Here is a 24,977-nt window from a genome sequence, read left to right on the forward strand (position 1 = left end):
ATTTATTATTTTCATGGTTTGAACTTAGAAGCAGGAGTAGCAACAATTCCACAATTACAATGATAGCTCAGCAACTCACCTAAACAAGTCATTAGCAATTTGAAAGATACCCCCTCCACACACACCACCAAAAATCAAACGTGAGGAAGTGAAGTATACTCTCATTAACTGTGCTACAATTATTCCTTGTATGCCTATTAAATAGTAAGTTCCAGCATACAAATTCCCACACCTCAAGTTGTCATTTGTAGGGCTCTTGGTGATCACATCACGCCCCCTGCTCAACAAATAGTCAACCAGTGGATCCCACTGGCTGTCGAATTTGTGGATCATTTTGAGAAGTGACCATGGCAACTTCTCCATGGCCTGCAGTGTTCAAAGCCTCCATGCCCTTTCCTGCATTGTTGGAAGACAGACTTCTACTTCAACATTAATAATTGTTTAGTAGCCAGTAACATGTTTGTTATAAGTCTCCTGTCCCCTTTTGTCATATGTGCAAGTTCCGCTGGGTGGATGCCCAGGATGAATACTGCCGGGTTTGGTCGTAGATGGTATTATATTAACCCACAAATACGACTAAGGATCTCTGTCCAGAATATCTTTAATTTCAGGCACGACTACCAGACTTGTATTGTATCACCCTCAGGCTCGCATCCTCTCCAGCACGGGCCATCTGCAGTGCTATACATTTGCTTTAATCGTGCTGGTGTCAATGCATCATTATCTTGTACATCAGCTCTATGTTTTGTACACTCTTAATCAAGGTGGGAACATCAGACCATATGTTCTTCCATTGTAAGCATGTTATAGAGAGCCCCAGGGCCTAGGCCCATTTTTCTCTTGTAGGACGAGTCTGTATTTGTCTCCACCTCTGTTTCTAGGCAGTTTTAATCGGATTATGGTGAATCCAGGTACATTTTCAGTTTATATAAGATGAGTTGGTTTCAGCAGCTTGCCTGTTACAGATTTCCCTGTGAAAGGCCTCAAATAATGGTCAACGTGACTACTCCATATCTGAAAGTCTACCTTATTAGGACGTGAAATACAATTAATGCATTGCTGCGTCGGTGTGCGAATTTCCAATTAAGATTGTTAGATGCTTAGGGTGGTTCTTTAGGAGCAAAACAGCGGGGAGCCTCTCAAAAATCCATTTAAAATCTACCTTTTTTGCCCAATTCTTAGGTCTTGGCCATATTCACTATTTAGTCATTGAATTTATGGGTGGTGTCCAACATTGATAGTTTAATGCTAAACTGACACCTGGAGCGGTGTCTAGCAGAACTAAATACTCTGTAGAGAGCAGAATTTTGATGTGTATCAAACCTGTTTGTGTGTGATAGTACCCTCCCATGGTCCAGAAGGAATTCGGCCAAAAGCAAGGGAGTCAAATCACACCCTTGCTGGAGTCCTTTTAAAACGACAGGCTTGTTGGCCAATTAGTCTTTTCCCACACATAGATCTTTGCTAATATACCCAAATGAAATGATTTTATTAACAATGTAAGGGCATAGGGAATCCTCAAGGATGCCAATTTGATCCACAAGCGACACTGACCCACTGAGTCGAGTGCTACCTTTTTAGTTGACTTCCACATGAGAAACCAGCATGTAGATCTTGTGATCTGTACCTAACCCTGGCTGAAATATGGCCTCCGGGGAGATCAAAGGTGGAACACAGCCTGAACCTTCCTCTTCCAGAATGAGTAGTAAGTACAGTGCTGCCCAGAACTCAGTAGGCCTCTTGATTAGAGTTCAGAATCCTATCTGGGCCACATTCTAATTTATAATGCCAATCAAGCTATTGGTCCACGATGCTATAACAATGCTGTAATTTGCTATGGTCTGTAGAAGAAAAACAAAGCAAGTGAGACTTCCACATTTACCAAGTAAATGTAGGTCAGGATAGGCCAATTGCAACCAAACACCTCAACGCAATTGACTGTTGCCAGACATCGGTGCCTCTGCAATAGACAGCTATGCAGCTCTTTAGCCGATTTTCTTTTTTCTGACAAAACTTTTATATTTTATACCTTGATTTATTCAGACTTGAACGATGCAATTATCACTGGCCAACAGAGAACTGCAGGCAACCCTTACTAATACAGCAGTCTGAATCAAAGGGGATATTATTCTTGCCCTTTGATTTTTCGTGGACTCCAAATGTAACAGTATTCAACAATATATATTTTGTCCAAGTCCTCAGCAATGGTGTCCGCTTCAGGAGAGCGATCTATAGAACACAACTTAAGCAACAGCCTGATCCCACTGAGTAATGTGATCTCTTTCCTATTTTATTCTTTTTTCTACAGATCATCCTTGCCAAACGTCTTTTGGATCTGAGCGCCGTTGAATTGGAGCATTATAGGATAGACTGAAGGTCTGACTCACAAGACCCTAAAGCAGGGGTCTCTAGTCATTTCTATAGTGAGAGCTACTGCTGCTCAATGAAAAGTCATCCTGAACTGCTAGCAGATTATATCACTGTAAAATAGTGAGCAAATATGTTAGCAATACACTATGATAACCCAAAGCAGGATTATCAGTAGTGACACCCAGGTGATTCAAGAGAGTATACTAACAGAAATGCCATGGAAAAGCTTATCAATCTCAAATGCTTCCACCTCACTAATTAAGTTTTAACAGCCAAAGCATCATGTGGCCCTCTGGCACAAAAGGCTCGATCATAGCAATAATTATCTCCAACTCAGTTTGAGTTATCGTTCAACTATCAATTTTAATAGTTTTTTTAAATTGAAACTTGTTGAGATTTATTAGGCCCGCTGAACAAAGTTCCTTAAATCCTGGTTGCAGCACTTTGTGTGGATCGGCGTCGAAGAAGCGCGTGCAGGCAGCCAAAGCATTGCGTCGGTTCCAAGAAGCAGCAAGGCTGCGGTGCCAGGCCCTGTTGCGTCATTGCTAAGGATTCCGTCAACGGGGCTTGCAATGCAAAGTCCAGCGTCAAGGATGCAGTGCGCAGTTGGGGCGATGCGCTGGTTCCGAGGAGCTGCGATGTGAACGGTCATCAAGGCTACCGTCGGCGAGATGCAAGGACCTTGGACGTGAATTTACAATGCCAATAGCTTAAACTCTTGTAAATGCAAGACCTATGGATTTGCAAACAAGCGCCCGCCATTATCCAGGCGGCTTTGAAAGTGAAAGCACACTGAATGCAAGGAACGCACGCCGTGCCTGCAGTAGAGCAAAACCCATTAAAGAAAATAGGGCTTACAGACAAATTAAAACATACTATGTCGCAACAGGAGTAAAAGGGGCAGTCGCCATGGGAGGTTTCAAATGAAGATAAAGCGTTACAAAGGAGGGACTAACAAGCCTATTAACGACTCAGAAGCCAGCATTTACAAAAGGCAACACACACCAATGAAAAATATTGGTGGAGAGTGGGTGGGGCTTCAGATCCCTAACTCAATACAGCATGGCTCACGGAGCAGCGCATGCGCTGCCCAGGCTCAACCTAAAAAGTAAGGTTTGGAACTGGCAAAAGGTTTATTTTTCCAGGCCGCAATGGCAGTTTAAAATGCACACACAGGCTCCGCAACGGCAGGCCTGAGACATGTTTAAAGGGCTTCTTAAGTGGGTGGCACAACCAGTACTGCACACCTTCTAGCGTTACAACAAACAAATTATGGGCGGAATGCTGACAATGCATACATTCTCCCCCAGTCAAGAGATCTGGGTTACATCCATCGTTCTTTTGCCCACTACACCACCCCAGTTTAGACATGGCCATATGCAAATCAGTCTTGACCCTGTGCCTCATGGGAACAGTCCAGCCCGAACTGCCAAGCCATGTCTTCCCTGGAACGGAATCAAGCATCCTAGGACCGGTTTCTGGCTATCAGCCGTCATCAGCCAGGATAGCTTGACTCCAGTGGCGTAGTGAGCACGGGTCCCACGTCTGGGAATACCCATCCCACTTAGGGCGAAAAGCGTTACAACAAACAAATGATGGACGGAATGCTGACAATGCATACATTCTCCCCCAGTCAAGAGATCTGGGTTAAATCCATCGTTCTTTTGCCCACTACACCACCCCAGTTTAGACATGGCCATATGCAAATCAGTCTTGACCCTGTGCCTCATGGGAACAGTCCAGCCCAAACTGCCAAGCCATGTCTTCCCTGGAACGGAATCAAGCATCCTAGGACCGGTTTCTGGCTATCAGCCGTCATCAGCCAGGATAGCTTGACTCCAGTGGCGTAGTGAGCACGGGTCCCACGTCTGGGAATACCAATCCCACTTAGGGCGAAAAGCGTTACAACAAACAAATGATGGACGGAATGCTGACAATGCATACATTCTCCCCCAGTCAAGAGATCTGGGTTAAATCCATCGTTCTTTTGCCCACTACACCACCCCAGTTTAGACATGGCCATATGCAAATCAGTCTTGACCCTGTGCCTCATGGGAACAGTCCAGCCCGAACTGCCAAGCCATGTCTTCCCTGGACCGGAATCAAGCATCCTAGGACCGGTTTCTGGCTATCAGCCGTCATCAGCCAGGATAGCTTGACTCCAGTGGCGTAGTGAGCACGGGTCCCACGTCTGGGAATACCCATCCCACTTAGGGCGAAAAGCGTTACAACAAACAAATGATGGACGGAATGCTGACAATGCATACATTCTCCCCCAGTCAATTGTTGTTTTTGCATTTGCACACCTTCTAGCAGCATTTAGATAACAGGCCCAGCACACATGTAGTGCCACTTTACTAGGGACTTATAAGTAATTTAAACATGCCAATTGAGTATCCGAGCCAATTCTACCATGTTTAATGGGAGCTCACAAGCCCTTTAGCAATGAGTCCTATGGCCAACAAAAACAAATTCAGCAAAGAAAGGGAGGATAAAAGGCAAAATGTTTGTGGATGACCCTGCAGGGCCTGGTCCAACAATTAGCATGTCCGTTTTTGAAAATACATTCATTTTCCTGTCAAATAACTCATTCCAGCAACAGCTCTGAATGTGATGGTGGGTGGACTAAAGGAAAGGCCTGGCTGCTTACACCCTCTCTTCGATTCCTGATGTGCCCAGTGTTCAGCAGAATTCAGCCTTTCTTCTGCCATTGAGTTCCTTTTGGAAAACTAAATTGCATTACTGATGCCCATTACTGGTAATGCGCCCACTGGTTGGGCCTGACAGTCATGATGGAGATGGGGCCAGCACTTCTTTCCTTTCAGTGGGGCTGAATTGGTGTCCTGTGGTTAACCATGGCAGATAATCAAATTTATAAACACCTGTAGCGTGATCTTGTCAAGCCTGTCTTTCGCAGGAATACAGTACTCAACTTTTGCAACTGCACTTTTACAATTTCACCTCAGTCACCCGAGTTAGCTTTGTAAACTCTTTCAGTAATGATTCCATTCTGAATCAGCTAACATTATAACACAGTTCAGGCTTTACCCTCTGCCAGAACACACAAAAAAAACTGGAAAACACATTTCCCAAAATTGTTTTCATCATTCAATTGGGCTTTTCGGAGTGAGACGTTAAATTAAGTTGTTTACTTGGAAACCAAGATTAATTAATGGCTATATAATACTTAGCTTTTGTACAGTGAAGTTTTATCAAAGCCCTGGAAATTCAGAGAATGTTACAATCTCTTGTGCAATGTCTTGTCTCTGTACGATCCAAATGATAACATCACGCTGTGGCATATCAACCACAAGTCTGGCACATCAGTGGCCATGTGTACCACACTCCTATAGACCCAGATTGGTGAACATACCTGCCTGCCTCCTGATCAGAGTTTTTTTCAGGTAGCATCATGCACACTTTGTGGATTTTGAACCTGCCTGGATCCAGATTAAGACAGGATGGACCCTAGTGCGGGCGAGCAGGATCGGCTCTTTTTAGGCTCAAAGTATAAATTGTTGTGCTCTCAATATAGTGAAGCTAAAATGGGGAGAATTAGCCTTCTTTTTGGCCCCTAGTACCAAAGAAGGATTTGTGTGAAATACTGATTGGAGAGGCAGAAGATACCTAGCAATGTGTTAGGCCAGTGAGAGGAGCATTTGAATGAACAGTTCAAAGAAGAGAAGATGGTGCAATTAAGGACACAACATTTTTCAGAAGTGAGAGTTGAAAATTGATAATTTTTGGTTAGTTTACCTATAAGAGAAGAAAATGAACATTTAGATTCTAAAAGAAAGCCATGTGAAGTTTAAGTGGCCAAACCGTAATCTAGTATTGCACAAACATCAATTTATTTTGAGCAGAGGTGGGTGTAAGACAGAGGTTTCTTACTGCTAACCTGACCATACAAAGGGCATGGTTTTATTTAGGGGCACACAGAGACAACATGCAGGCCTTACTTCAGAACATGTCTGTCAAAAAAGTCAACTCTTGTGTCATTGTATTTTTGTTTGTCTCCAGGTTCAAAATAATAGCGGCCAAAAGCAAAGAGGATCTTGTAAACCAAGGCTTTACAGAGTTCACCATTGAAGATTTCCACAATACCGTGAGTCCCATGGAGAATGGTAGGGGTGTCTGGCAGAGTTTGCAAGGAAGTAGCCACCATTGTTTGTCCTACTGCATTTCTGTGTGTTTTCTTTTGGCGATTGGCCGTAGTTTTGTGCTCAGTGCATCTAGGGCATGGAATGCTCTTCCATTACACATTAAAACTCTGCCCAATCTGTTGGCCTTCTGGTAGGCATTAAAAACATTGCTCTTCTCTTTCTGTTAAAACTTTCTTTCTTGGCTTCTCTCCAGCTTCTGTTTACTCATCTATCCCCAAAACGCCCTTGTTGGGTATACAAGCGCTTTATAAGATTCTCTAATATAACAAACTGCACTGTCAGAAAGAGCTGTATCTCTCTGTTCTCTGATAACTCGCATCTCCTCAGGTGAGAGCAACCTTTGAACCATTTTGCACCATGGTTGTCTCCACACTCTTTTCTTGTGTTGTGTGATTACTTTAATGGAGGATTGAACCAGTTGTACCACCTGTTTAATTGCGTCAGCGTTTGATCAGGTAGTCTCATAGTTCTCCCCTCTTCATGGACAAAAAAAATCAAACTTAGAAACCCAGTACCCTTTAATGCAAATGTAGAAATCTCTTGGTTTTCCTAAATTCCGAGAGCCAAAACTGTACATCTTGTCACAGTGGTCTCAGATGCATAACTGGGAGGACTAGCACAATATAGAAGGTAAGCATAAATAGATAATTGCTTCACATATCTAAGGAAATGGCTGCTTTTGTCCATTATAGTATGCAAGTTAAGAATTCAGCCCAGTGAAAAGCATAAAGAAAATTAGATTAGGAATTGCTCCTTCACTTATGGAAAATGACTGTGGCTCTCTACAACCGCCAGCCCATCCTCACCTGCATCAATACCAACCTACAGTAAGCATTTGAGATGTCACAAATGTGGAATACAAAAAAAGAACACTAGGAAATGTACACAAAATGCATATAAAACATTAAACCTAGCTAAATCTTCACTGGCAAAGTAGTAAAGCATGCAGGAAGTAGGTAATCCCAGCTTGTAAACGGTTGTCTGAGCTAAGACCCGTGGCTATAGGCAATCATTCATTGTTGGACCAGAAGAAAGTTGATTAAGCTGTGACTACCATTATGCCATGATGGTATGAGGCAAGGCATGATTTTTCGTAGTTGCTTTTATTGGAGTAGTTGTGCAGGTGTACGTTCTGAACTTTTGAGGAGAGAGGGAAAGAAACTAGGTTTCTCAGCACTGGTGTACACCTAGGACAGTCAATCCCTTTAGTGCGCCAGAAGGTTGAGTTTCCTATCTCCTCATTGACTCCCACTGACATCATTTCGGTCTTGTCAGGGTTCATTTTGAACCAGTGACTACAAACGCCAGCCCCAGATTACCTCCAACGTCTTATATTCAAGCACTAACACTAGATGGTAAGGGATGTGAGTGTGGGGTGGGGAGGATGCAGGGGCTGGATACATGTTTGAATCTGTGACTCCAGTGTCTTCCTCCAATGTGTGTCTCTTCATTCAGTTCATGGACCTCATTGAGCTAGTGGAAAAGCGCGTGCCCCTGACCGACCTGCTTGCCGCCTTCAATGACCAAGGCATCTCAGACTACCTGGTGGTGTACCTTCGATTGCTGACCTCAGGATACTTGCAACGGGAGCACCATTTCTTCGAACACTTCATTGAGGGTGGTCGCACTGTCAAGGAGTTCTGCCAACAGGTAAGGTTGTGTCTCTGTTCTTGCCTTGTACTTCTCTGTAGCAATGCTAGGGCATATAGCAGAAGCTCACTGCAGATACCTAATGCAACCAAGGCAGTTGCTATATATTGTCATGAGAAAAGTACTTTGCCCTCACCCTCCATGTCCCTTCAGAACAAGTAGCATTTAAGAGGTTTATTTTTTCTACTCAGTTGTCCTAGGATCCTCTCTCACTTGTTGAATTGTTCATATGCCCTGTGTCACGTTTCTACTCAAGGCTTTTGGAGGAATCACTTTGCAAACCCCAAAAGATATGCTTTCGTTTTTTTTGTGCACAACCTCACTTAGCCTGCAAGGTCACCTGAACATAATCTGGTCTCTCCTTGTATATCTACATTATTTTGACCTCTTCCAGCATGTAGGTAGACTGAGCCTTAGCTTGTGCATCATGAGTGGGTTTTTCTGCCCTACAAGAATAATATGTAGGGAGTCTGTTGCTACAGAGCAAACTACTTGTTGGGGTTGTTCCTTGTGAGAACAATGTGTACCCCACAAGTTAAAGAACTTTTTTCCCACCATTTTGCTCAAGTGGAAATGAGTGCCTTCTTTCCTGATGGTGGAAGAAATTCAAATGCTGACACTTCAGATCCAGAGGTGACCACCATCCACATAAGGTCTTCACTTTGGGATGGCAAGTGGTGCGATGAATGATCTCATAGCTCTTCTAAGGAGCGACTAAGTCAGATTCTGGGAAGTTTTGTGTTTAATGTCTTTGTGATACTTTCATAGCCTGGCTATCTATTAGGGGCTTACCATAGTCCATGAAATGAAAATGCACACAATGTACATCCATAAGTCAGATTATATTAATCTCAAATCCAAAGTCCGATGCCACAGACCTTTTAAAGCTAATAAAAATCTTCAGGCTTCACAAATAATATCTACAATTGCAATTCAAACAAAAAACTCAATTGCTCGCAAGTGCCAATTAATACCGTATGTGATTAAAACCGGCTTTAAAAAATGTAGTCTTAAATATTATTAAAACAAACAATCCATCAATATATATGAATTGATACATTTCACACCTAACCCACATGTTTGAGGCATATGAGCTGCAGTATTCATACTTGTGCATAGATCACCATCTGGTGTTGGGCTCGGATGCTTGCACCTTGTATTGTCTTGGAAGAAGTCTTTTGTAGTCACAAGATAGGCGACTCTTCCCTTGGACAATAATGCGCATGGGCATCGACTCCATCCTCCGATTGTTTTTTTCCACCATCGGGTTCGGATGTAACTTCAGCGCTCCTGTTCGGTACCGTGTTTTTCCAAACCTTTCAACGTGCAAACCATCGTATTGTTTTCGTTCGCGTGCCTTTTGACGCGCTAACTCACAAACTCGATTCCAGTCGTCGACGCGGGCCGCTTGGCCTATTGACGTCATTCGGGCCTACGGCTAATGGAAAGGACTCCATTTAAAAAATGCCCCAAGTGTGCAGCTAAATTCCCACAGAGCGACCAACACAGGGTCTGCAACCTCTGTCTCTCGCCGAGCATGTGGAGAACAATTGCCAAGCCTGCGCCTCCTTCCGTTCCAAGAAGACTATCTGTGATCACCGGGCTCGACGACACGTTATGGCGCAACGGGCTGCTCCGCTGCCAGAGGACATCTTCGATGAAGGCCCCGATGTTCCAGAGGCAGAGGATTCGGATGATCTTGACATTGTATCCGAAGCAGATGACTCCGACTCTGATGACCACATCACTCCAGGTCAACGAGTGAGTACAACTGCCCCAACCCCACCCGAAAAGCAAAAGGCTCCGGTCTAGACTTCGCCTGAAGGCCCTAGTCGCGACCGAAAGAAAACATCAGAAGCCCCGCCCCCAGGCCCGGCTCCGAAGACAAAGGAAAACCCTTCCGGCAGCTCGGGGCTGAGCAAGCTGCACGCCAGTGCCCCAAAAACATCTTTGGCACCAAAAGCGGGAACACATCCTACTCACGTGGGCTCCAAAAAGGCCTCGGCACCCAAAGAACACAAGGCCGCGAACCGAAGACACCTCGAAAACCTTCGGATCCAAAAAAGATTTCAGACATGACACCGAAGCCGAAGGATACAAAAACCCCTTTTAAGGCTCCAGATCCGAAAACTAAACCACATTCGGAACCGAAAAAATCGGCGCCGAAGACTACTATCGAAGAGGAATAACTTTTTCTGCTGGATCCCATCGATCCGAAGCAAAAAACTCTCCAGAGGACCATAAAACAGGCCATATTGTCAGCATTCCACACAAGAAGAGGAAATTGGACACCCCAAACATCCCTGAGGTGCCTGTGAAGAAAAGAGACTGTGCAACTTCACCTTTAAGACCCTCTTCTCCAGTTCTTCCTCCAAAGCCTATCTCGCCTCCTAGATGCTTCAGGCAAACGAGTTGCCTCCTTGGCAGCTAATCATTGGAGGATAGCTAATGCACAAGCATTACTTGCCAGATACGATAGGGTTCACTACGACGAACTTGAGACCCTCATGCCTGATCAATACAAGGCCAAAGCCAATGATCTGATTCAGGAAGGCAAGTTGATCACCAACGCAGCCATTAAATGCACCCTTGATGCAGCAGATACTGCATCCAGATCAATCAACACTAGTGTGTTACTACGAAGGCATGCCTGGTTGCGCATTTCTGGGTTCAAACAGGAAGTGCAAACTACTATCCTGAATCAGGCGTTCAATCAGGACAACTTTTTGGCCCGGCAGTGGACACCGCTTTAGAAAAAATGAAGAAAGACACTGAGACTGCAAAATCCATGGGAGCATTACAGTCTCCATCTTCACGAGGCTCCTTTCACCGCTCCTTTTATAGAGGCGCATCCAAAACCCATCAGTACAGACACTGCTTCTTCCTCCTATAAAAACCCCACACAAACATTACCCAGCAGGGGATATTTTAGAGGTGGATACAGGGGAAATAACAACAAGGGAAGAGGCCGAGGTAACGACACTCGCGCCTCTCCCACTAACAAACAGTGACTCTCCCCCCCCACCCCACCCCCCCACTCCCTCCAGACCATTTCACTCCGGTCGGAGGGGGAGACTCACAGTTCCTACCTGCCTGGAATTCCATCACTACAGACAGGTGGGTAAGACAAATTATCCAGTATAGTTACTGCCTGGAACTTACTTACTCTCCCCCCAACATACCACCCAAACAGCGTCCAATGTCCTCGGGAATATCTGGCACTCCTCAGACAGGAGGTTCTCTCACTGCTTCAAAAGCATGCAATAGAGCCACTCCCCATAGAGCATCAAGGAACAGGGGTCTACTCCCTGTATTGCCTAATCCCGAAAAAGGAAGGGACTCGCAGACCAATACTGGACCTGAGACCTCTCAATCTCTTCAACAAGTCCTTCCACTGTTTCAACAAGGCGACTTCCTTCCCACATTAGACCTCAAGGACGCCTACTTCCATATTCCCATACACCCTGCTCACATGAAATATCTAAGATTTACAGTGGGCGGCCAACATTATCAGTTCAAGGTTCTCCCTTTCGGAGTCACCACAGCACCCAGGGCATTCACGAAGTGTCTTACGGTAGTAGTAGCACACCTTCAAAGGCAGCAGATCCATGTATTTCCATACCTGGACGACTGGCTAATAAAAGGCAAGTCATACAACCAGTGTGTTCACCACACTGGCCAAACAATTCAGCTACTACACAACTTGGGGTTCACAGTAAACTACACCAAGTCGCACCTTCAGCCCTACTACCTTCATCAGTATCTAGGAGCCACAGTAGATACTTCTAAAGCTCTAGCATGCCCCAATCCAGCCAGGATAGCCAGTATGCAAACCCTTATCACAAAATTTCAAACCCAACACTCTCTCCCAGCTCCAGTGTTTATGCAGCTCATAGGAATGATGGCCTCTTGCATTTTCATAGTGCCTCACGCAAGACTTCAGATGCGCCCTTTACAGGAATTCTTAGCACGTCAGTGGAACCAGGCTCAAGGTCAACTTACAGATCTGGTGTTGGTGGACAGCCGCACACATCGCTCTCTGCAGGGGTGGAACACACACAACCTTTCCAAAGGGCGGCTGTTCGTAGAGCCAGTTCCACAGATAGTGCTAACAGCGGACGCATTGCTCACCGGCTGGGGAGCCCATCTCCTACACCACACCACACAACTCAGGGCAAGTGGACTGCTCAACAAAAAGTGCTCCAAATCAATCACCTAGAATTATTGGCTATGTTTCTAGCATTAAAATCATTCCAAGTTCTCAACAAGACTGTCCTAGTCGGGACAGACAATATGAGTGCAATGTATTACATACAGAAACAAGGAGGAACACATTCTTTGCAGCTGTCTCATCTAGCGCAAAGCATATGGAGATGGGCCATTCCACAGAACATACATCTTCTGGCAGAACATCTTCCAGGAGTAAGCAATCCGATTGCGGATTTGTTAAGTAGTCAGACTCAACTTATAACGAATGGGAACTCCAGCCGCACGTTCTTCAGCCCTTTTTCCAAGGTGCGGCCACCCAGACATAGATCTGTTCCCCACACACGCAAACGCAAAATGCCCAACCTTCGCCGCCAGGTTCCCACACCCGTTGTCCAAGGGCAATGCAATATGGATGAACTGGTCAGGCAGATTTGCATACGCTTTTCCGCCAATCCCACTCATTCCGCTAGTAGTACGCAAGCTCAAACAACAGTCTCTCAAGATGATCTTAGTTGCTTCCACATGGGCACAGCAACCATGGTTCACAACACTCCTCGAACTCTCAGTAGTTCCACACCAGAAACTACGTCTATCCCCAAATCTACTGACGCAGCACCATGGAGAGATAAGACACCCAGATCCAGCACAGCTGAATCTAGCAATCTGGCTCCTGAAGTCCTAGAGTTAGGTTACCTTAACCTCCCACCCGACTGCATGAACATTATCAAAAGAGGCCAGACGTTCTACTTCTAGAGCTTGCTATGAAGCCAAATGGAAGCAATTTGTCATTTACTGCACTAACAACAACATTGACCCACTAGATGCTTCCATCCAAAACATCATCTGCTATTTACTACATTTGCAAAGATGTAATCTTGCATATTCATCTATAAGATTACATCTAGCTGCCCTTGCCGCTTACCTACAAAACAGACAAAATTTGTCATTGTTTAGAGTACCCGCTATTAAAGCCTTTATGGAAGGCCTTAAAAGGATAATTCCACCCAGACTGCCACCCTCTCCAGTGTGGACCCTAAACGTTGTTCTTACTAGACTCATGATTCCCCCATTTGAACCTTTACACAAATGTGAATTACAGTTCCTTTACATGGAAAGTAGCTTTCCTTGTCGCAAACACTTCTCTCAGGAGAGTAAGTGAGATCCAGGTTTTAACCATACAAGAATCATTCTTACAAATACATCGTAATAAAGTGGTTCTTAGAACTAATCCTAAATTCCTTCCAAAAGTAATCTCTGTTTTTCATCTTAATCAATCAGTAGCGTTACCAGTGTTTTTCCAAAACCCTGATTCTGTAGCGGAGAGAGCTCTTCACATGCTTGACGTCAAAAGAGCTTTACTTTATTACATCGACAGGACTAAAGGCTTTAGAAAAACAAAACAACTGTTTGTAGCTTTCTTTCCACCTCATAAAGGCAGCCACATCTCCAAAGCTGGGATTCCCAGGTGGATAGTCAAATGCATTCAAATATGCTATCAGAAAGCTAAACGCACATTAACAATTCCCCCTAGGGCGCATTCAACACGCAAACTAGGGGCTTCGATGGCATTCTTAGGGAACATTCCCCTAGAAGACATTTGCAAGGCAGCGACATGGTCTACTACACACACCTTCACCAAACACTATTGTGTAGATGTGCAGGCGAAGCAACAAGCTTCTGTAGGCCAGGCTGTTCTTAAGACACTTTTTCAAACCACTGCAACTTATACAGGTGACCACCGCTAAGGGAGACACTGCTGTACAGTCTATGCACAAGTATGAATTCTGCAGCTCATATGCCTGGAATGGAAAATGCTACTTACCAGTATGCATCTGTTCTTGGCATGTAGAGCTGCAGAGATTCATACACCCACCCACGTCCCCGGAACCTGCATCTGTTCCAGTGTTATCTTACTTGGATACATTCACATGGACATCTTTTCTGTTTATTACAAACTCCATCATGGCGAAAAACAATCTGAGGATGGAGTCGATGCCCATGCGCACTATCGTCCTAGGGAGGAGTCACCTATCTCGTGACTACAAAAGACGTCTTCCAAGACAATAAGGGGCAAGCATCCGAGCCCAACACCAGATGGCGATCTATGCATTAGTATGAATCTCTGCAGCTCTACATGCCAAGAACAGATGCATACTGGTAAGTAGCATTTTCCTTACAAATCCCATCATTTCTTCTACGGGTCTTGCTAACTCCGACTGGGAGTAAAAAATGGGTTAAGTCCATTCTAAACTTTTTTAAATAGGAGGCCTCTTTTCTGGATTCAGGAGAGGGTAAGTATGAGGAAATAACTATCTGATTTCCATGAATCTCTTAAAAATATAATGGATCTCTTCCCTATTAAATAAATCAAATCATATTTCTTAGGAACAACTTCAACCCTAGAGCACAATTAAAGTTTTTACAGACTTGGTTTTCTTAATATGGAGGCTTCTAGAGAAAACTGCTTTGCAATTACGACCAACTGCTCTCCCAGCCTCTGAGCCCACTTTAAATCACTATTCACAATTTCATCTCTGCAAAATATAGCAATTTTAACATGCATGGAATTTACACATCCATGCCAAAGTCTTACGGTTTACAGTGTACTTGTACAATGCCCTGAGGTTAAACTGGTTTCCAACTCTATTGCTTGAAACATTGAAGATGTAGATAGACTCAACAGAATTTTCAAGTGTTCCCCTTCAATCAAATTCGAATCCTGTTTTCCACACAAACAGAGGATCTCACCACCATATAATAGATTGGTTTGTACCATCACTTCAAAAGCAGGTGGTAAAGAGGAGCCATCAAAATTGCTACTCAATTTCTGTAGCTTGGTAATGATTGATAAAGCTCGTGATTTTAGAATACCGATAAGCATATTCCAGGATACTTTCTTATTAAAATTCATGCCTAAATATCTGTAAGATGCCCTCCACTTTAATTTAACCAACATACTAATGAAAGGACTTAACGTTGTTTTAGTCTTGTCCATAGCAATAATTTCCATTTTATTTTGCAATATTTATAAAAAACTCTTAACTTCCTTTAGAGTCCTAGTTGAGTCAAGTCTATAATTACAATGCTGGATGCGTACAGAAAACCTAGAACATCATGGCTTCCCATCCTGCGTGAAAAGAAAGTTGTTCTTAACAGGGTAGTGGGAAGATCATGTAAACAAAGTGGGAAAAATGTCGGGGGGCTAAAACAGTCTTGATGTAGACTAGCGCTTTTTAACCTGTGGTTCCGGGAACCCATAGGTGTCCACGAAGATCACTCAAGCGGGTCCCCAACTGGTTACAAAAGTTATTTAAACAGATTATTAAAGTGTGTATAAATAAAGAAGCAATATGTAAAGTTGAACATCTTAAAAGGTTCTGTATATGTGTAGGAATCTGAGATTCAAGACCAGAAATTAGGTTGGTATCTTCAGATTGATTTGTGAGGCAGTGCAAGTGCATCAAATAGAAAATAGTATAGACAATGAGTTGCCTTAATTGACTTTTGAAAAGCTCCAACCTTCCTATTAAAATTGTGTGTTTTTTGTATGTGGGAATTCAATAAAATATTTCTTTGTTTTTCATTGTTTTGTTATTTAAAACATCGAATTTGCTTAGTCCAGAGTTCCCTTCCAGTAATAACTCTGTGGGAGCCCCCAGATTTCATATTCTGTGGGGTTCCACGGATTCCAGTAATGATTGTGTGAGGGGTACAGAGAATTGGAAACGGTTAAGAACCACTGGAATATTTTTTAGACAAGGAGGTACTTAAATCCAATTCCACCCATGACCAATTCCCCGTTCGGAGTTCTTGCAATATTGATGATAAACCCTGGAGTATTTTCAATTTCTTTAATAGTATGTCTAGGTTGACCAATTCAAATGCCACTCAGAAGTTGGTAAAAAACAGCAAAATAATTTACCTCTTACCTCCATTGACTACCATACAGTTTTCTGTAAGCTAAAGCAGTGGTCCGCTATGGAATGACCTGCTTAACCCACTTTGCTTAATCTGGATTAATTCTTGGATTTGAATCCAATCTTTCATAGGGTTGAGTATTATCTTTGCATAAACCTTTACACCTAAATCCATAAGACTTATAACTGTATACTTTTTCGAGGCAGAGGAATCATCCTCCTAAAAATTGGCTTTATAATTGAACCGTTCCAAGTTTCAGGGAAATGTTCACTTATTACATGACTAAATAAAAGCACATAAATCCTTGCTCTCCAGTCAACAGTTGGATTTAATTATGATTGCTGGTAGCTCGTTACATACAGATTGAACTGACTGGTAATTCAGAGTGCCCACTGCTACACATTTCCTCCAGGTATTTATCCAACAATCGTTTGGATCTATTCATACTACCATGATGCGTTTCCTACCAATGCTGTGCTGAACTAGTCTTCGACACTTGGTGGTATGTTTGAATGAGATACCTAATAGCATCTGTTCCCAGTTGGCATTATGAAGTGCCTACTTTTTCCTTTTTAACACGGACAAATATTATGAACTTAATCAAATGTATCCCTCCTCAAGCAAGCTTTCTTTGGCTATTCTTCTTCTCTACTTTAACCTTCTGTTGGGGTTCTTACCGCGTTCGGGTTCTTTGCACGGAACCTGGAATGAAGGTTCCGTGCAGGGAATGTGGAGCGGTCGGGGTTGGCAGTTGCTGCCGGGGAATCAGAGCGTCTGGACCTGAATAAAGAAGCTCTACCTTACTACGTCGTATCTTCTTTTCATTGGCGACGGGCTGGTCCGGCTCTCGGTTCCCCCTTCATCGGTCCTGTGGTTCCGTTTCTGCCTGCACTGCTGTTGTAACGGCGGGAATTCGAGAAAATTGAGCGTCGTCGAGCTTTGGGATTGCCGGATTTGAAGTCTCCCTCCGCTGCTTTCTCTGCTGCTCTTCCTCCAGATTTGATTTGATCGTCGGCGGTGAGAGTGTTTGTTTCTTTCCCCTTCTTTTGGTGTTGCTCGGCGCGTAGATCGGCGCGCGGCGTAAGCGCGAGCGTCACGCTCTGACGTTCCTCGCCTGGTTGTGTACAGTAACCTTGGCAACTGGATGTTCTGAAGCATGCGCTTTAGATAAAGGCTGTGCTTGGAGTTCAGCGTTTATCCTTGCAGTTTTTTTTTTGTTGAGATGGCATATGGAGCAATATTTTGCATATGGAGCAATATTATGGAGGAATATTTTTACCCACAATTCTTTAATCTTGGGGAAATGTACAGTCTTGTTCACGGGAAAGCACTTTTGCTTGTGCAGGAATGACTATATACAGTTATATGCACATATAATCATCCTTAAGCTCAAGAGAGCATCTCTGAAGTTTAACTAGTGTATTATATATTTTTTCTTTTTCTTTTCTCTCGCTAAAAGACATTTTTTTGTAGCAGTTGAAGGATTCCTAAGTGGCATTTGCAGCATAGTGTTAATCTTAGTGGCAGCAACTCACCCACGCAAGATTGACAATGGATAATATTACTGCTCCACCTCCATTTTTACAGTTACCTGGTCCTCCTCCTATGCTATGGCCACAATGGAAGGCCACCTTTGAGGCTTATTTGGAGGCAATCGATGGTGACACTTTCACATCCAAGAAAAAGAAGGCCTTACTAATGTACAATGTAGGTGCTGAGGCAAGGTCAATTTTGCAAACTTTACCTCTGGAGTCGGTGTGGACGTGCACCAGTGGTGGTGAAGATGGGGATGCACTAATTGTCGATGACTATGCTTCCCTGGTAAAAACTCTTGATAAAAGATTTAATCCCAAGCGCAATGTAGTTCTGGAACGGCACAAATTTTTACAGCGTGCGCAGATGCCTGGTGAATCCATTGACGACTTTGTTGCTGCTCTCAGAATTTTGGCTCTCAAATGTAATTATAGAGAATTTCGTGATGAAATAATTCGTGATCAGCTAATTGAGCGTACTTGTGACAAGAAAGTCCAACAGAAGCTTTTATCCTCTGATGATCCTGATCTTGAGACTGCTCTTATCTTAGCAAAGTGTTGAGCATTCTCAACTCTGCATGAAAGAGTTAAATACACCTGTATCGTCATCTGAAACCATTTCTGCATCTCAGGTCAAGCTGGTCACCACAAAAGCTTCTGTTAAACCAGCCAAGAGTAGTAACGTCAATGCTTCCCGGACACCATCTGTGTCCAATTTCCCCAAGGCGAGAGTTGAACAACATCCTTCGTGTTATCGTTGTGGTAGCACCTCTCATCTGGGAAACTTCAAGTTTTGTTATGCCATAAATCAGACTTGTTTCAAGTGCGGGAAGAAAGGACACTTAGCACGGATGTGCAAGGCAACTGTACCGCAGAGAGTACCTCCTCGTACTGTGAGGGCCATAGAAGAGGACTGCGTGTATGAGGATGATGAGCGCTACGAATTATTAATGTTGTCTTCATCATCTATACAAGAAGAAGGGGTTGTAGAGATAGCTTCTATCGGAGAGGGTCAAAGAAGGAAAAGTCCTGTGTGTATTATAAATGTGAACGGGAACGGCATGAAGTTTCTTGCTGATTCCGGTTCCCCTTTTACTCTGGTTAATGTCAAGGATTTTAAAGGTTTGGGCAGTATTCCGGTAGTCAACTCCTGTATAAGAATTTTTGCGTATGGTGGCAAAAGAGTGAAGGTACTAGGCAAATTCAAGGGAAAGTTAGAATTCAAGGGTGAGTGTATTTGCGGTACTATATTCATAGTGGAAGAAGGTGCGAATTTGTTAGGTTGGCATGAACAAGGCGAACTTGGGATCATCCTTGATCCTAATCACGCCGACATGGTGCTGTCCAAACGGGAGGCTATACAATACTATGCTAGTCTTTCAGAAGCTCCTCCTGTACATACTATCACGACGGATGTGTGTGTTGAGAGTGATTGGATTAAAAATTATCCTGAGGTTTTTAGTGGGAAGTTGGGCAAACTTAAGGGTTTTCAGCACCGCATTGTCCTCAGAGATGGTGTAACGGCTGTGGCGCACAAGGTACGGAAAGTACCACTCAGTATGCGTGGGGAATTGAGGCTTGAGTTAGAACGGTTATGCGCATTGGGGGTGATCGAAGCTATTGAAGGGTCTGAGTGGTTGTCACCCATTGTTTTAGCGCGTAAGGCCGATAAGTCCCTTAGGATGTGTGTGGACTTGCGCGATCTGAATGTGTGCATCTGGGTGGATCGACAACCTCTACCCAACATTAATGAGATGTTGTCGACTTTGGAGGGTGCCAAATATTTTACTTCTCTTGACATATCTTCTGCATACCACCAGGTCGAACTGTGCAAGGACTCCAGACATCTTACGTCATTTGTGACTCCTGATGGAGCTTTCCGATATTTACGCATGCCGTTTGGGTTGGCATCAGCTTCCGCAGTGTTCCAGCGTCTCATGGGAAACTTGTTCAGGAACACTGTGGGAGTGGTGTTTTTCCAGGATGACATTCTTATTCACGGGAAGACCATACAGGAGCACGATGTCAGAGTTAAGCACGTTTTGGACATAGTCAAATCTAGTGGTCTGACGTTAAGAAGGGATAAATGTAAGTTTCTGCAAGATGGGGTAGATTACCTTGGTCACCATATCTCTGCTAAGGGTGTAGAACCAAAGATGAAGTTACTGGATGCCATTAAGGATGCACCTGAACCCATAAACAAAGACCAGTTACGCTCTTTTCTGGGGCTAGTTGAATATTACGCTAAATTTGTACCCAACTTTTCAGACAGAACTGTATGTTTGCGTAGTCTTCTTAAGAAAAATGTGAAGTATAACTGGTCTGAGCAATGTGCGTCTGATTTTAGGTTACTCAAGGAGGCTATAGTACAGGCACAGCCACTTAAACTTTTTGACATCAATGACAAATGCATTGTCACAACCGACGCCAGCAATGTGGGTCTAGGTGCTGTTTTAATGCAGAGGAGATCGGACAATAGGGAAGAAATTATTGCTTTTGCATCCAGAACACTTCGTGGTGCTGAAGGAACCTATTCTACCATCGAAAAGGAAGCGTTGGCGCTATGGTGGGGTGTACAGTATTTTCGTAATTTTCTGTGGGGTAACAATTTTATTCTCAGAACTGATCATAAACCTTTGGTAGACCTGTTTACCACCAAAGGTGGTGGTAGAGCTACACCTCGCATTGCTAAATGGCAGTACAGACTAAATGAGTTCAATTATTGCCTTGAGTATGTTGCTGGTGTGAAGAACTGTGTGGCTGACTGTTTGTCCAGGCTGCCTCTTTCTGGAAGTGTTACTGAACCTGCTATTGACTTTGTGGAAATGGTGTGTGCGGTCAGTACTGTTGCTGATACGGGAGCTGCCTTATCTGAAGGGGATTGGAAACTGGCCATTTCTGAAGATGTGGAGCTTTGCAGGGTAGTTGATTTGGTAATTCAGGGTTGGCCCAACAGTACTGCTATTCCTGAGGAATTGATTCCCTATTCGAGAATTAGTGACGAGTTGTCCCTGGTTGATGGGATTTTGCGCAGGGGTGGGTTGCTGGTTGTTCCCTTGTCATTACGCAAGAAAGTTTTAGACCTAGCCCATGAAGGTCATTTGGGTATTCGAGCTATGAAGCGGAGGGTGAGAGAAGATTTTTGGTGGCCAGGTGTTGATAGGTCCATCGAGCATTGTGTCAGGGATTGTGGTGCGTGTGTGCTGAGTGACAAATCTCAGGTAACCTGTCCGTCCTCCGTCAGTCCCGTTGCAGTCAAGGAGATACCGTGGTTTAAACTGGCTTTTGATGTGGCTGGTCCATTCAGTGGCTTGGGGGTTTCTCCTAAATACGTGTTAGTTTTGATTGACTATATGTCCAAGTGGCCGGAAGTTAAATTTGTAGATGGTATCAACTCAAGTGTGATTATCAAATTTCTGATGGAGGTTTTCCTTCGGGAGGGATTTCCGGAAGAATTGGTGACAGACAATGGTACGCAGTTGGTGTCTACTGAGATGCAAAGTTTTCTGAGCAAGCATGGCATCAGACACACACTTACCTCCCTTTACCATCCACGTAGTAATGGGTTGGTTGAGCGTTTTAATCGTGTCATCCAGGAACAATTACAGTTGGCCTCTGTTAATGGTCTTGATTGGAAGGTTGTGATTTCGGATGTGTTGTGGGCTATGAGGACAACTCCACACTGTAGTACTGGAATGTCTCCATTTTCCTTGTTAAGGGGGAGAGTTGCGGGTTCAAAGCTTAACAAGGATTGGATGCTAAGGAAGGCAGTGGATCCTCTAAGGTTGGGTGCGGTGGTGGATGTTAGAGCTGCCACTCAAGCCAGGTATGGTTCAGATTGTCCTAAGCAGTCTTCTGTGTGTGAAGGGGATTGGGTAAGGATTAAGAAACCTGTTTTTGTTCGTAAGGGTTTCTCTCGGTTTTCTGCTCCTGTTAAGGTCAGTAAGGTGAGAGATCATGTGGTTGTTCTGGAAAATGGCAAGGTCTGGAATAAGTCTGCTGTTTCTGTGGTGCCTAAGTCCAAGGTGGAGTTCGTGAAAACCAAATTTGGTGTTGATACTCAGGGTACAATTCTACCTTCCAGCACTGATACGCATGGTGGTTGCACTTCGGAAAGCAATCTTGCTCCTCAGCAGGGTCCTTTGAGAACTAAGTTTCTTCCTGCCAGAACCAGGTCATCTCCTGTTAAATTACAGGATTATGTTAGATTTTGACTTTCTGTATTTTGTGATTGATGTGTTTACATGTGGGTATGTTTGTTTTTAGGTAATTAGTGGTTTGTGTTTTTTTTGTGAAGGAAGGGGGGTGTGTTGGGGTTCTTACCGCGTTCGGGTTCTTTGCACGGAACCTGGAATGAAGGTTCCGTGCAGGGAATGTGGAGCGGTCGGGGTTGGCAGTTGCTGCCGGGGAATCAGAGCGTCTGGACCTGAATAAAGAAGCTCTACCTTACTACGTCGTATCTTCTTTTCACCTTCTTAGGTGGTTTTTAAAGATTTACAGTGTAAATCAAACCATCCCAAATCATTACATTTTTTTTTTCTTGACTTGACCTGTCGAATTTCTCCAATTTTCAAGAGCTAATAATACTCCATTACACCAGACAAATATTTTATGGTCCAATATTTCCAGATTATTCAAATTTACACTTGCCTGGAGTTGTGAAAGTAGCGCCAATCGTTCCTCGTTTATGCAAATTGATAAACGCCTTGGAACTTCCACATGACGAGGAAACACCTTTTGATGTAATCTTGTTACATAGACTTGTAGCAATGCTCTTAATGGAAGGTGAACACTGCCTTCCTTACCGACAACATGGAAGTCTGAAACCATTCTCAAATATCAACCAGGCATAAAGATGCATTTTGGTTACTCTGGGAAAACCGTTGTGATTCTTAAATATAGCATCTAAAACAACTATTCAAGCACCAATTAGCCAAAGTTTTTGCTTATTACGTGTAGGTTTAGATGCAACACTTCAGGGAAGACAGCTGTGGGATATTGTAGTCAGAGAATTACTCATTCTGATGTAAATTCTCTCCTTTAGAGTCAGCCTAAGATTTAACAATCAAACTATTGCAGAACTTACTCATTATCCCACACAAGTCATTTCTAAAAATATTTAATTGTCGATTGTTGTATATTTTATCAAGTGTAGTTACATATACCTGAATTATGGTATGTATTAATTTTACGATTCCGTATTCCCTCATGTTTAGTATTCACCTGAGATGTACTTCATGCAATCTAGGTGGAAATAATGCTGATTAATCTACTAGAATCCCGCCCTGTACCTTTTAGCTTTGTTTAGGTATGTATTTGTACAAACCCATCCAACATTGTCATTTCTCTGAACAGCAAACATCAAATTATCATTCTAAACAATATTTCCTTTATGCTGTCAGAATTTAGCAATCTCCTTCAACCATGGGAAATCCTAGACAAAAGATCATTTGATATATTTAGAGAGATTTATAGAGCGTGAACATGACCCATCAGAGTGCTGTACAAGGTTCTTGTTTCAATAATATAAAGGGCTACAAATGGAACTATTTACTGGTGCTTATTTCATGATTCTGGGGTGTATCTGGGCAGTGTCCTAGAGATCGTTTCGATATTCCAAGTGTTTACACTAGATTCATAAGAGTCTGCCAGTGGTTGATGTTTGCCACTCATCGTTTCATAATTACAGAACGGCTGCAGTTGGAACATTAACTCAGTTCGTGAAGTTAGAGCCGGATATAGAGTGGCAGATTCTTTTGGGATGATTGTCATTGTTGCTTCATTTGTTGTTGAGTGTTCTTGAAGGAAATCATTTCGTCATCAGTATTCTGATAGCAAGTAATGGATTGGTGCTAGTTTCTGTTCGGAGGGCGTTCCAGATTATGGGTGCTGCTCTGGAAATGCTTTGAGCTTGTACTGGCTCTGCGCTATTGCTGAGCCAGTAAAAGCAGGGTGAACTGCAAGCCAGCAGGCAGCAGAGGTGTTACCTTCCTCTGGCACCTGCCTGTGAATGCACAGAGCCCCCTCCTGTGCAATTAGCCTGGGTCCATTCCCTGCTGACTATGCGGGTGCTCGGACCTCACTACTGCTCCCACACCCTCCGCCTCACTTTCTCACGGCCCTCTGTCTCCTGTTCATCCCTAACATCCCCACGTGTTTTCCTCGTGTATTTTCTTTTTAATATATAGTCAGACATTGGGCCACATCCCTCCTCCTCCTCCCATGATCCATCTAACCCTCCCACCCCTTCTCCAAGCGTATGCCCCCATCCCGCTCCTAACAATCATTCAAGGTCATCAGGGCAAAACTCTCTACTGAATAGAGCTGGATCGATCAGTGCCCCCTGAAAGGCTGGGGCACTGGGCGAGAGCCCGCTTTGCCCATGCCTCAAAACGTCTCTGCCCCCTCTCCTAAACTCTTGCTGCCCTGCACACTGCAAAGAATGCAAGCAGGTTGTCTGATGCCAGCAAGAGCAGGGGTTTCAATCTGCACTCTGTGGCGTCAGACATCCTCCAGTTCGAGGCGCTGTGCTCTTGGAGTCTATGCAAGGTTACAGATAGTGACATAGCACAGTCTCCAGCAGTGACCGACAACAGGCATTGCAGTATTTTTGTGGCAGGCACATTTTCTCCTTACCTCAAGAAATACTGCAAAATTTGCGGTTTCAAGCAACAATGTTTGCCTTTTTTGGCTGCAAAATTTGTCACCCAAAGCCGGTAAATCCTAGGGGGAATCTGATAAGATCTTCAATCTTTTTTCTTCCTTTGCTTTTCTCTACACTTTGAACCTTATTCTTAAACTCCTGTGGTTCAAGCCAACAGTTTTTTTTAAGTGTCCTATGTTTTCATCTTTCAGAGACAGCAAATTTGATTACAGCATAAACCAGCATGGTTTTTAAGACATGGTTTAACTTGCTGCTTTCCATATCTTTATTTGGAATTATTTTAATTCTGTAGGTATTGAGCTCTTGACCACGTGGAGTATCAGAAACCTGACCAATTGGGAAAAAAAGAATCTTAAACTTCCTTTCCATCTGTTTTAGTTACAAAACGCAATCTGTTTCAAATAATTAGATAAAATCGTTTTTAGGGAAGTTATGAAATATCTGGAGTAGACACCCCAAATGTAATGATTT

At 43.6% G+C, this 24,977-nt stretch overlaps 1 protein-coding gene across 1 annotated transcript in view; it reads left to right on the forward strand.

Moving 5' to 3' along the window:
* Positions 1-24,977, forward strand: part of OTUB1 (OTU deubiquitinase, ubiquitin aldehyde binding 1) — a 67,596-nt gene that overhangs the window by 30,066 nt on the left and 12,553 nt on the right. The window contains exons 5-6 of the mRNA XM_085626017.1: positions 6,391-6,475; positions 7,989-8,183. Of these exons, the coding sequence (XP_085482143.1) occupies positions 6,391-6,475; positions 7,989-8,183 (280 nt within the window). The remainder of the gene's footprint in view (positions 1-6,390; positions 6,476-7,988; positions 8,184-24,977) is intronic.

Source organism: Triturus cristatus, chromosome 9 (assembly GCF_964204655.1).
Source record: "Triturus cristatus chromosome 9, aTriCri1.1, whole genome shotgun sequence".
NCBI lineage: Eukaryota > Metazoa > Chordata > Amphibia > Caudata > Salamandridae > Triturus > Triturus cristatus.